Genomic DNA, 13268 nt, shown 5'->3' with positions numbered 1-13268 from the left:
TATGAGGCCTCAGATACATAAGATTCCCACCCCAATTCCACACTTTCCTACAGCAAAACAGAATATTTCCATTACACTGTTTGATACATCACATTGGGAAATTACGAGAGACAGAGAGAGAGAGAGAGAAAGAGAGAAAGAGAAAGAGAAAGAGAAAGAGAGAGAGAGAGAGTCAAATTTGCAGGTTTAGTACCATCTCAATCTTAGGAGCTTTAGAAGTAGCCTACTATGTGTCTCATAGGATGTTTCAATAAATGTTCAGTGAGCAAATAAAAGAATCCTATGATATTGGCATATGAATGGATTCAATAATGAGAAAACATTTCCAAAGAAGTTATCAACACAAAAAAGGCTATGCTCCTAACAGACATTCTAGCTTTGTGTCTGATGGGTATGGCTGGCTAACGTTCTTTAACGATTATGTGGATTTCTAAAGGAAAAGAACACAAATTTTATCAAACATACATTACTTAAAAAGTCATTTAAATACTAAAAATTTGCAACTGATTTCTTACCTTAACATCTGTAAACTGAGACATGGCAATATCAGGAATGTTGGGATGGAGAGCAGGGAGTTCACAATATAAGTTAGGAAAACAAACCAAGGATCCCAGAAGAACTTGTGCTTCCACTCTTGGTGCCTATGTGTCAGATTTTTTAAATCTTTAAAATGTATTTGACTATGTCATTAAATTACCAGAAAATTACTTCATGACCTAACCACAGTACAAAGAGAAGTGAGAGCATAAGACACAATTAAAAATGAAAGGAGCAACACAAAAAGGTTGAGGTTTTCACCTATACTTTGCACATAAACTACTGCTATTCTCAGTAAATGCAGAGCTCTCCTTAGGAACAACAAATTAAGCAGAAATCAGCCACACCTAATGGGACTGCAAATAAGAATATAGCTTAGCTGACAGCATAAATTTACTCTAATTTTGAGAAAAAATATACATACTTTCATTTTAAAGGCAATTCACACACCAAAACATAGTGTACTAATGAGCAGATGACTCAATGTCACTAGATTATATTTGTTACTACCTAAGGATAAAAGTAACTAAGGATAAGAACATTAATTGTATCTTCAAGAAACAGGCACTAGTCTAGACAGTTTTTATAATATTATGCCAAGTGAAAAAAGCATTGCCTATAGTACTTAACTAAAAACAAAGTAAGAATTTATGGTTGGCCTGCAGATGAAGGTAACTTTTCCTCTTTTTCTTAGCTATATATATATTAAGCCATTTCTGAAGTATCAGCACTGAACATTTCTTTCTTTGTTTAAAAGTTTACTTATTTTGAGAGACAGAGACAGTGGGGGTGGCAGAGGGGCAGAGAGAGTGGGAGACAGAGAATCTGAAGCAGTCTCTGTGCTGTCAGTGTGGAGTCCGACTTGGGGCTCGAACTCATGAAACCATGAGATCAGGATGTGAGCCAAAACCAAGAGTAAGACGCTTAACCGACTGAGCCACTTAGGTGCCCCAGCACTGAACATTTCTGTTTCTTCTTCTACCTTCTTGCACGCCCACCAACACCCACTTACTAATATATTTCTTTGTTTACTAAAATATCTATGAATTGAATTATATGTTTAATAATACCAAAAAAATGCTTTATAAATTTGCTAGAAACATAATCCTTCTATTTACATAAAACAAGACCCTATCTTCCACAGGATCTCCTTATGTTTCTAATTGTTTTAAAAGAGGCAGTGGAGTGGTACTATTATGATTATCAACAAAACAACTCATTTCCATATTAAAAAAAAATCCTTATTTGCAGATAAAAGACAATACCATAAAGGGGTAGGGCAAGCTTGTAGCCACCATCCCAATTTAAAATTATCTGTAGGTATACCTGGCTGGCTCAGTCAGTAGAACATGTGACTCTTGATCTTGGGGTTATAAATTCAAGCCCCTCATTGGGTGTAGAGATTACTTAAAAAAATTAAAGTCTCTAAATAAAAAAAAATTAGTTATAAAAATGAAACTGATAAAAAACGCAATATTTAATTTAAAAAAGAGATTAGCTAAGGGTTTTTGTTGAAAGTTGGGTAAGGTAACTGAGAATGTGCAAGTATGTGGATATAACGGGAGCATACTTATAATGTGACTATAATTAATAAAGGTAAAACCTAATTAGTTATTTTGTAAGCTGCCTGGCAGAGGGAGAAAAGGGGCTTCCCATTAAGGGAAGGAAGATGATGTGTATGGGATCTAAAATGGAATCCAAAGAGGAAGATTTAGACTATGTATCTTCAACATCATCCAGAGGAAAAGACTGACCTTAAACTTACAGTAGAGATGAGGTGTCAGGTTTGATTCCTGTAATGATTTGTTTTCCTATGCAGTTTTTCTCAACAAGTGTTCCTCATATGAACCACACAAACAGAAAATAACTATTTTTAAAAATTTTCCCAAGGATGTTACAGAACTAGTATCCTTCTAGATGCACAGGAGGTAAATTTAATCACATAAAATGGATTCCTAAGGACATCAGGGTTTAATTCTCTTGCAGAATCTTTTTTTTTTAATTTTTTAATGTTTATTTTTGAGGGGGAGGGGCAGAGAGAGAGAGAGAGGGAGACAGAGACTCTAAAGCAGGCTCCGTGCTGTCAATGTAAAGCCCAATGTGTGGCTCAAACTCATAAACTGAGATCATGACTTGAGCTGAAGTCGGACACTCAACCAATTGAGCCACCCAGGTGCCACTCTCCTGCACAACCTTAAAGACGTGCAGGAAACGTGCTGACTAGTCATCTAGAATAATTGGTCTACTGAACAGGAATTGTTTTCATAGTAAATTTGATCATGACACTCCTTGCGTAAAATCCCTCAATGTTTGCTCATTCTTTCCTAAGGATAAAATCTAACCTCCGTAGCACTATAAACCAGCTACTGTCTTCCTCTTTAGTTTACCTCTGCTACATAAATATGGACGTCTTCCAACTATACCAGTTCCTTGGCATTGTCTCCATAGTTCCGTAACTATTATGAAAAATCCTCACATGCTTTTCAGAGTTTAGAGTTTACTCCTAGAGCATATTTCTGGATTATCTCATCTGTTTCTTCTCTTTTGCTATGGCCCACTGCCCTTTCTTTAGTTTCTTCCCTGCCTCTACTTGTTTCCATAGACTTCTTCAATTTTAAATTTTGTTTTATCAGATTTTAATCCATTTTTATAGCTCCTGTGTCAATTCCATCAACTAATTTTAGTACTTTCTTATACTTCAAATTTTACTTAAAAAAATAAAAGCAATTTCAATTAAACTGTAAGTTTTCCTGATCATCAGCTTGTTAAATTTACTAACAAGGGCTCCTTCTCTGTTGTTTTGTTAGTCGAGCCTATTTAACCACAGTCTGTTATATTATAAAGAACAGGAAATAAAAACTTACATTGAGAAAAGCTGAAGAAGCCACTCTACCAGCTGCTACAATAAAATCCATAATAAGCATTGTGGCACCAGGCAAACCAAGTGAAAAAAACTGAGGTGAGCAGTGCTTGATGATTGTATTGACAATATCCTTAGAAGTAAGAAAAGAAGGGGAAAAGAATATCATAAATTAATCTTGGGTATCAGCTAATCAATACCCTTAAAAATAGATAACATATGAAATAATAAAACAGGCAATTACTATACACTGCCTAACTGGAAAGACTAATTTTAATTCTTCTAAATAATCCATGCTTGGTATTATACTGTCAAAGCAAAATAAACTTAAAACATATTTGTTTAACTGACATCAATACAGCATTTTTTTTTTTTTTTTTTCCACACTAGACAGCAAGATGGAAGGCTTTTTGCTTCAGGGGGTTGAAAATATAAGGCTCAAGTGTTATAAAACTGAACTGCAGAGTAGTTCCTCCTCTCATCCATTTGCTTCCATATGATATCTCTGATCTTTAAAACTGCATAACCTATTATGTGGCAACTGGAGATATTCTCTTTATTAGATCAACTGAAGTCCTTTGATGACAAATATCCAGCCTTTGGAATTTACCATGAGGATGCAGTGTTTTACACTGTATTACTCAATCTGATTTATCTTAAACAAAAGGTCTCTGTCAATAACTAAGATCGTCATTTTGTTTGAGACATGTTTATAAGGTAGAACACTGTAATTATTTCAAATTAATGCAGGTAGTATTTTCACTTTTCAGGAGGAGAGATATAACTACTTCTTTCAATATTAATTTAATGTTCTTTAAATCAACAGCAAGTGAAATTTAACCACATTATGATAAAAATGTTTCATTACTATGACTTACAACCTCCCATAGTTTTTTGTGATTGTTTCTGTTTTTGGTTTTTTTTTTTTCCAGTTTTATGGCCAGGATCAAGACCCTTGAAATAATGTTCTACAGTCAAATTTTTGACTTTCTAATGTAATGATTATATTGATACAAACGCCAAGCCAATATAATTGTCACTGTGCTAATACAATCTATGGAAATAAGAAAATGTGATGGGCTAGCTCTTAGAGAAGAAAAATCCTCTATTTCACTACTAGATGAGCATATCCACATGCCTCTAGTGCCAATTATTAAGTAACAGTTACAAAACACCCAAGAATAAGTACATTAGGACATTAAAATAAGATGTAGTCAGTCTAAGCAAAAGATGGTTTAATACTTTAAAGAAGCAAACTAGTTGTTACAACATTAGAGGAAAGATACATTTAATAATCAAATCAATCCCCTAATTAATAGCTTTTCAACTATGTTTAGGAAAGACACATTTAATAATCAAGTCAATCCCCTAACATAACAGCTTTTCAACTATGTCTTAAGAACAAATGAGGTTACAAAATCAAAGAAACTTATAAATAAATGACTACATAAGACAGTATTTTTAATTCTAGACCTTAAAAGAGTTAAATAATCAAGAATCAAAGATAAACTTATAAAGCAATTGGTTATAAAGTATATATTTACCTGATCAATATGAAGTAATCCACAATGCATTATATTGTAGAAATGTGTTAGAAAATCTCTATTTGGAGAAACATCTTGTCTTCTTTTCATTGTATTACAAATAAGTTTGTAAGCGTGTAATTTACCTTGTTTATATTTATCAGTCAACATGGTTGCCTACAATTTAAAGATGTTGATTTTAATACTCAAATACTGTTAAAGTGATACAGCAAGCAATATATTTGCTTTCATTTATTTTTATGTTGGCCCAATTTCTTAATGAATTGAAATATCAGGATTACTGAAACTACTGTTATCATTACAATGGTACAACATAGGTTATGAATAACCACACACTGTTTCATTTAGGAAAATGCACCAAACGTATCAAATGACACTTAAAAAAATTAAAACTTCAAAAGTAGGAGTGCCTGGGTGGCTCAGCTGGTTAAACATCTGACTCTTGGTTTTGGCTCAGGGCATGATCTCATGGTTTGTCAGATCGAACCCCACATCGGGCTCTGTGCTGATAGCATGGAGCCTGCTTGGGATTCTCTCTCTCTTCCTCTGTCTCTGCCCCTCCCCTGCTCACGCTTTCTCTCTTAAAATAAATAAACTTAAAAACTAAAACAATGAAAGTACACAGCATATTCTTTGATATAAATTCGAGATTTATACTTCACTTAAATACAATTAAAACATAATTTTCTATATTCACTTTTGTTGTATTAAATAAAAATGATGCACCAGTATAATAATTATGCTATGCCCGTTTTCCTCTCTATATAACCCGTAATGAATGACAAGTCACAAACCAAGTGTTCTAGAAAACTATACAAAAGTTAAAGAATCAAATGTTTAAAACAGATTACATATGTATTTATTAAATGAAACTTTTAAATTATAATTTTTATATATTAAGCTTACCTTGAAAAGCCAAGGTGTAAGAATTCTCAGTGGAGGAATCAAAACTGGTGGTGAAGGGGAGGTCAGGTTATCAGTTGAAATGCCAAGATTATCTCTAATCTGTAATTTTCAAATAAAATGCAACAAATCTATGAAAACTGTTCTTCCAGTTTGTTTTAGCTTAAACTTGAGTTCAAGTCCAATTTCTATCACTAACTATATATTTAAACATGGTTCAGTGACTTTACCCTGCCAGGAACTAGTTTATAGTAAGGATGTTGGGGGGGGGGGGGGGCAATGTGGTCTAAGGCTTCTACGAATTCTTAACAGTTTTCTTTTTTTCTTTTCTTTTTTTTTTTTTTTTTTTTTTTTTTTTTTTTTTTTTTTTTTACCTTAGCTAGATTTTGCCAAAGCTCACAGAGGTAATCAAAAACTTGGGCATGTATTTCAGGATCCATAATAGCGTTGACATCTCCCAAAATGCCTAGCATTCTTCGCCACATTACAGTAGCAACATCAGCATGCCAACCTGTGAGTGTACCCCCTGCCATCACACTACAACATTCAGATGGAAATTCACTGATTTCTATAAAATAAACCAATACGTTGGTGTTAGTAATTTTTCTAAAGAATCACAAAGACAAGAAAGAGTCAAATTAACAATCTTAAATATCTATAAAAGCAAATTTTAAAAATGTCAATAGGCACTAGTGTTATTTTTTCCTAATAAGATCAAAACCTCACCAGTTCGTGATTCCATATTATGGCAATAATTACTTATTCAATGGAACTTGTACTAGGATTTATCTAAGGAGGAAATGATGCTGATAGAAGTATATGGTTGACATAAAGATCATATGTGTAAGTATATACTCTCTCTTTATCAAATGACTACTTCAGGTTGTATCATCAAATTAATAGAAGATCGCAGGCTGAAAGCAGATCTTGTAGGAAGTCTTCATAAGCCTATCTTTGTACTTAAAACTTCCAAAGAAATGTATTTCTATATTTCAAAACTAAATCAGGCTTAGCATTAAAAGGGATATTACTGTTATTAATTATGTGATGTCATACAAATTATTTAATAACCTAATGCTATACTTCTCACTATGAAATAGATGGTTTAGCTAAATATCATTATAGGTCTCCTCCAACTTAAAAAACACCCATTATTCTATTCAGTGTATATAACAGAAAAGGCGAAATCATTACTAAGATTATTCCTACTTGATAATATCTCAATATACTCATAATTTACAAGTTCATTCTTAATATATGCACATCCTTTATGCCTAATGTTTAACTTTTTTTCTCTTTCTACATAAAGTGTACAATGATTGTATTATAAAAAAGTTACTAGTCTTTCATAATAATAAAAAATAACCATCTGGTGTATGCTCATTGAAATAAAAGAAAAAAAAAACACTGTAGTTTTAACCATCACTGTTAACATCTCCCTACTCTATGGAACCTTCATAATATGGTGAAAAATCAACTGATTTGTCTTTAACTTATCCCTCTCAAAAACAAAATTTTAAATAATTGCAAAGCCAGCAACAATGTGTGATCCTCCTCTGAATCCTGAATTGGGCTGGTAGTGGTGTGGTATAGCTATAAAAGATATTCCTACTGAAACAACTGGGGAAATTTGACTTTGGATTAAAAACTGCAGTAATGGGGGCACCTGTGTGGTTCAGTCAGTTAAGCATCCAACTTCAGCTCAGGTCATCATCTCACCATTCCTGAGTTTGAGCCCCACATTGGGGCTCTGTGCTGACAGCTCAGAGCCTGAAGCCTATTTCAGATTCTTGTCTCCCTCTCTTTCTCTACCTCTCCCCCACTCATGTTCTGTCTCTCTCTCTTTCTCTCCCTCCGTCTCTCTCAAAAATAAACAAACGTTAAAAAAAAATTGCAGTGATGTTTCAATGTTAAATATGCTGAATGTGACCATTACAATGTGGTTATACAGGAAACACTAAAGTGTTTAGGTGTAAAGGGTCTAAAATTTGCAATTCACTACTAAATAGCTCAAGAAAGACAGACAGAAAGAAAGAAAGAAACAGAGAAAGACAGAAAAAAGACAGAAAGGCAAGAAGGAAAGAAGAAAGAAAGGAGGAAAGAAAGAAAGAAAAGTGGCACGCCTGGGTGGCTCAGTCAGTTAAGCTTCCAACTCTTGATTTCTGCTCAGGTCATGATATCAGAGTCGTGATATCAACCAAGCCATGCATCTGGCTCTGCTCTGGGTGTGGAGGCTGCTTGGGATTTTCTCTCTCCTTCTCCCTCTGATCCTCCCCAACTTACGTGGAAATTAAAGGGGGGGGGGTTGTTTTTGTGCACGTGTGTATGTAGATACAGAGATAAAGTGGTAAAATATTAACAACTGGTGAATTCATCTAAAGGCTTAATGTGTATTCATTTTACTAGTCTTGTAACTTTTCTATAAGTTAGAAATTTTTTCCCACTGTTGGGGAAAGAAACTAAAAGCAAGGATGAACTAAAAACTGCAGGCCAAAAGGAGGAAAGAAAAGGCCAAAATAATCCAGAAATCAGACCATAAGGGTTATGTAATTGCAAGATAAATGCATATTATGAGAATGAGTACCTTAAAACTATAAGGCCAGAAGTTATAGAGAGTAAATGTACTGCAGCACCAATGAAAACTGGCATTTTATATTATTCATTGTTTTGGGCATAATTGCAAAATGACGTTTTATCCTGATCCTTGTTACATTATGTAAGACTCAGCAGAAATAACTTTTATTAAAACTTGCAGTTTCTAAGGTTTCCTAGTCACTTTTTAACATTTACTTAAAAATACTTCCTGCTTTAGGAAATGGCAGAATATCAATAAATGATAATTTAACACACAAAAATAATGCAACCAGTAATGCCAGGACTGTAGGCAACTATAATAATACAACAAATATTAGACTATAAATATTTTTAAGAGCAAGAAAAAATGTTAAGTAACAAATTTCCAAAAGACTCACAAAAGTTCAAAAGACTTATAATAATACTCTATGTAATCAAAAGTTTAAGATGTCTAAATTAAGATCTCCTAACACTAATGCCCTGAAAGGAAAAATGGCAAATATCTAATTTCCAAATATTGCCTAGGTCATCTGGCGTCTGAAGAACAGAATGGTGGAGCTTCTCATCAAGCTGCAGATCTTTCTGTTCCATGTGATCTATATTCAGTGTGGAAGGAGAAGGCGTCTGTGACCTGGATCCCAGAGCTGAATGGACTGGAGAAGCACTTTCTGAACCTGTAAATATAATTTCATAAACTTATCATAAAGAGAATATTCAATACTCTCTACCTAAGATGTAATGCTTAAAATCCCAATAAGATACAACTGAGAAGCATCAAAGGCCAAAGAGGTAAAGAAAATCATAATACTGTACATGATTTTGTATCTAAGGGTCTCATTTGATTTCTTCCAGGGTACTAGAATGGAATCAGAACTGGGCATAACAGTTAATAGAAGCCATCTGTGAAAGTGATAATGTCCATTCCTGATGCAGCTAGAGAAACTCTAGTACCCACTGCTACTCTATTTCGCTTACTTCAGACCCGGGGCTATTCCTGAGAAGAACTTGCTCTGCATGGCTCTATATGCTACTATCATTGCTAGCCTGGTTTATGGTGATCCCTGATGGTCCCCAGTCGTCAATCTCCCTCTTACCCCTATTCCTTCCTCCCAGTCCATTCTTCATAAGGCAGCAAAAAGATCTAAAAATCTAATCAGATGTTACTTCCTTACTTAAAATATTCTATGGCTCTTTACTGGCCATAGCATAAGCCCAAACTTATTAGTGGGTTTTCCAGTCTTTCTTCAACTTTCTGATCACTCCATAATTCCCCTGTTACTTTTAAGTTCTAGCCACAGAGCTAGCCTTTTCCACATGTTTTTCCTTTGCATGGGGCCATCCTGTTCTTACAGGTCTGGTTAACTTCTTTTTATTTTTCAGGTCTTACTTTAGACACTTCTTCCTTAGAAGCCTACCCACTGTTGACCTACCCAGTGTGAATAAGGAGTCTCTGCCATATGCACTTGTAACCATTATACCACTTATAACACTGACTAACACTGACTTGAAACACACTGTTTAGTTTTGAATATCTTCACTAATGCAGAAACTCTGTAAAAACAGGGACTGTATCTACGTTATACACTGAAGTATTGCCAGTGCCTAGTGTAGTGTCTGGTACATAGCAGAAACTCATGTTAATTTAAATTATGTATAGCATAAATTAATACTTATTTAACACTTTGTGGTGGTTGTAGTGAGGTGATGCTACTACCAAGCAAGCCGCTAAAATATCAGGACCTTTCAACAGAAAATTAATAAAGAAAGATCAGCCTTAAATGACAGATTAGACCAGATGGACTTAACTCATATGTTCAGAACATTCCATCCACAGGAGCAGAATACATATTCTTCTCAAGTGTACATGGAACATTCTCCAGGATAGATCACATGTTAGGTCTTATAAGTCTTACTAAATTCAACAAGACTGAAATCATTTCAGACCACAACAATATGAAACTAGAAATCAACTACCAGAAGAAAACTAGAAAAACTACAAATACACAGAGATTAAATATGTTTCCAAATACCTACAAAGTGAATGAAAAATTAAAGGAAAAATTAAAAAAATACATAGAAGCAAATGAAAACAGAAATATGACATACCAATATCTATGGAATGCAGCAAAAATGGTTCTAAGAGGGAAGGTCATAGCAATATAGGTCTACCTCAAGGAAAGAGAAATCTCAAGTAAACAATTTAATTTCATATCTAGGCAAACTAGAGAAAAAAAAGGACAAAACCCAAAGTTAGTAGAAGGGAAGAAATAATAAAGATCAGAACAGAAATAAATGAAATAGAGACTAAAAAGACAATAAAAGAGATCAATGAAACTAAGAGCTGGTTCTCTGAAAAGATAAAAATGACCTAAACGCATAAGAAAAACAAGATAGAACTCAAAGTCAGAAAAGAAAGAAAACACATTACAACCAATACCACAGAAATACAACCTAGAGGAAATGGATGAATTCCTAGAAATTTATAATCTTCCAAGACTGAATCATGAAGAAACAGAAATCTGAATGGACCAGTCACTAGTGAGGGGATTGAACCCAAAATCAAAAATCTCCCAATGAACAAATGTGGTCCAGGACCACACAGTTTCATTCGTGAATTCTCCCAAACATTGAAAGAATACTTAACACCCATCCTTCTTAAACTCTTCCATATACTGAAGAGGAAAAAACTTTCAAACTCATTTTACGAGGCCAGTTTTATCCTCATACCACAACCAAACAAGGACATCACACAAAAAAGAAAATTATAGGGGCGTCTGGGTGGCTCAGTCAGTTAAGTGACTGACTTCGGCTCAGGTCATGATCTCACTGTTTTTGAGTTCGAGCCCCGCATTAGGCTCTGTGCTAACAACTCAGAGCCTGGAGCCTGCTTCTGATTCTGTGTCTTCCTCTCTCTCTGCCCCTCCCTCTGCTTGCAGTCTGCCCCCCTGTCTCTCAAAAATAAATAAACATTAAAAAAAAAAAAAGAAAGAAAATTATAGGCCAATATCCCTAATAAACCCAGATGCAAAAATCCTCAATAAAATATCAATAAACTGAGTTAAAACAACACATAAAAACAATCATACACCATGATCAAGTGAGATTTATTCCAGGGAGACAAACATGGTTCAATATCCGTAAATTGACCAATGTGATACACATTAATAGAAGATAAAAATTATATGATTATTCCCAAAGCAATCTACATATTCAATGCAATCCCTATCAAAGTAATACTAGCATTCTTCACAGAGCTGGAACAAATAATGCTAAAGTTTGTATGGAACCAGAAAAGACCCTGAATAGCCAAAGCAATCTTGAAAAAGAAAAACCAAAGCTGGAGGCCTCAAAATCCCAGACTTCAACCTATCCTACAAAGCTGTAATCATCAAGACATTATGGTACTGGCACAAGAACAGACACTCATATCAATGGAACAGAATAGAGAACCCAGAAATGGACCCACAAACACATGGCCAACTCATCTTTGACAAAGCAGGAAAGAATATCCAATGGAATAAAGACAGTCTCTTCAGCAAGCAGTGCTGGGAAAACTGGACAGCGACATGCAGAAGAATGGATCTGGACCACTTTCCTACACCATACACAGAAATAAACTCAAAATGGATGAAAGACCTAAATGTAAGACAGGAAGCCATCAAAATCCTAGAGGAGAAAGCAGGCAAAAACCTCCTTAATCCTGGCCGCAGCAACTTCTTACTCAACACGTCTCCGGAGGCAAGGGAAACAAAAGCAAAAATGAACTACTGGGACATCAAAATAAAAAGCTTCTGCACAGTGAAGGAAACAATCAGCAAAACTAAAAGGCAACCGACAGAATGGGAGAAGATATTTGCAAATGACATATCAGATAAAGGGTTAGTATCCAAAATCTATACAGAACTTATCAAACTCAACACCCAAAAAACAAATAATCCAGTGAAGACATGGGCAAAAGACATGAATAGACACTTCTCCAAGAAGACATCCAGATGGCCAACTGACACGTGAAAAAATGCTCAACATCACTCATTATCAGGGAAATATAAATCAAAACCACAATGAGATACCACCTTACACCCTTCAGAATGGCTAACATTAACAACTCAGGCAACAACAGATTTTGGCAAGGATGCAGAGAAAGAGGATCTCTTTTGCATTGTTGGTGGGAATGCAAGCTGGTGCAGCCACTCTGGAAAACACTATGGAGGTTCCTCAAAAAACTAAAAATAGAACTACCCTACGATTGCACTACTAGGCATTTATCCATGGGATACAGGTGTGCTGTTCTGAAGGGACACATGCACCCCCATGTTTATAGCAGCACTATCAACAATAGCCAAAGTATGGAAAGAGCCCAAATATCCATCAATAGATGAATGGATAAAGAAGATGTGGTATATATATACAATGGAGTATTACTTGGCAATCAAAAAGAATGAAATCTTGCCATTTGGCACTATGTGAATGGAACTGGAGGGTATTATGCTAAGTGAAATTAGTCAGTCAGAGAAAGACAAACATCATATGACTTCACTCATATGACGACTTTAAGAGACAAAACAGATGAACATAAGGGAAGGGAAACAAAAATAATATAAAAACAGGGAGGGGGGCAAAACAGAAGAGACTCATAAATATGGAGAACAAACTGAGGATTACTGGAGGGACTGTGGGAGGGGATATGGGCTAAATGGGTAAGGGGCATTAAGGAATCTACTCCTGAAATCACTGTTTCACTATATGCTAATTTGGATGTAAATTAAAAAAAAAAATTAAATTAAAACAATTATATGATTATTTCAGTAGATAAAGTATCTGAACAAACTTCAACACCCATTGATGATAAA

At 34.8% G+C, this 13268-nt stretch overlaps 1 protein-coding gene across 12 annotated transcripts in view; it reads right to left on the bottom strand.

Annotated features, from left to right (window-relative positions):
• Positions 1-13268, bottom strand: part of RALGAPA1 (Ral GTPase activating protein catalytic subunit alpha 1) — a 271674-nt gene that overhangs the window by 129948 nt on the left and 128458 nt on the right. For all 12 annotated transcript variants that reach the window (XR_015252424.1, XM_086709916.1, XM_086709922.1 and 9 more), the window contains 6 exons: positions 8940-9092; positions 6219-6412; positions 5848-5946; positions 4942-5097; positions 3402-3530; positions 516-641 (listed from right to left, as the gene is read on the bottom strand). Coding sequence is in view for 11 of the 12 variants with exons in the window: in XM_086709916.1 (XP_086566042.1) it covers positions 516-641; positions 3402-3530; positions 4942-5097; positions 5848-5946; positions 6219-6412; positions 8940-9092 (857 nt within the window). In the remaining variant the exon portion in view is untranslated. The remainder of the gene's footprint in view (positions 1-515; positions 642-3401; positions 3531-4941; positions 5098-5847; positions 5947-6218; positions 6413-8939; positions 9093-13268) is intronic.

Source organism: Puma concolor, chromosome B3 (genome assembly GCF_028749965.1).
Source record: "Puma concolor isolate L17-30 chromosome B3, mPumCon1.1.hap2, whole genome shotgun sequence".
NCBI classification, from domain to species: Eukaryota; Metazoa; Chordata; class Mammalia; order Carnivora; family Felidae; genus Puma; species Puma concolor.
This window is presented reverse-complemented; position numbering and strand designations above follow the sequence as displayed.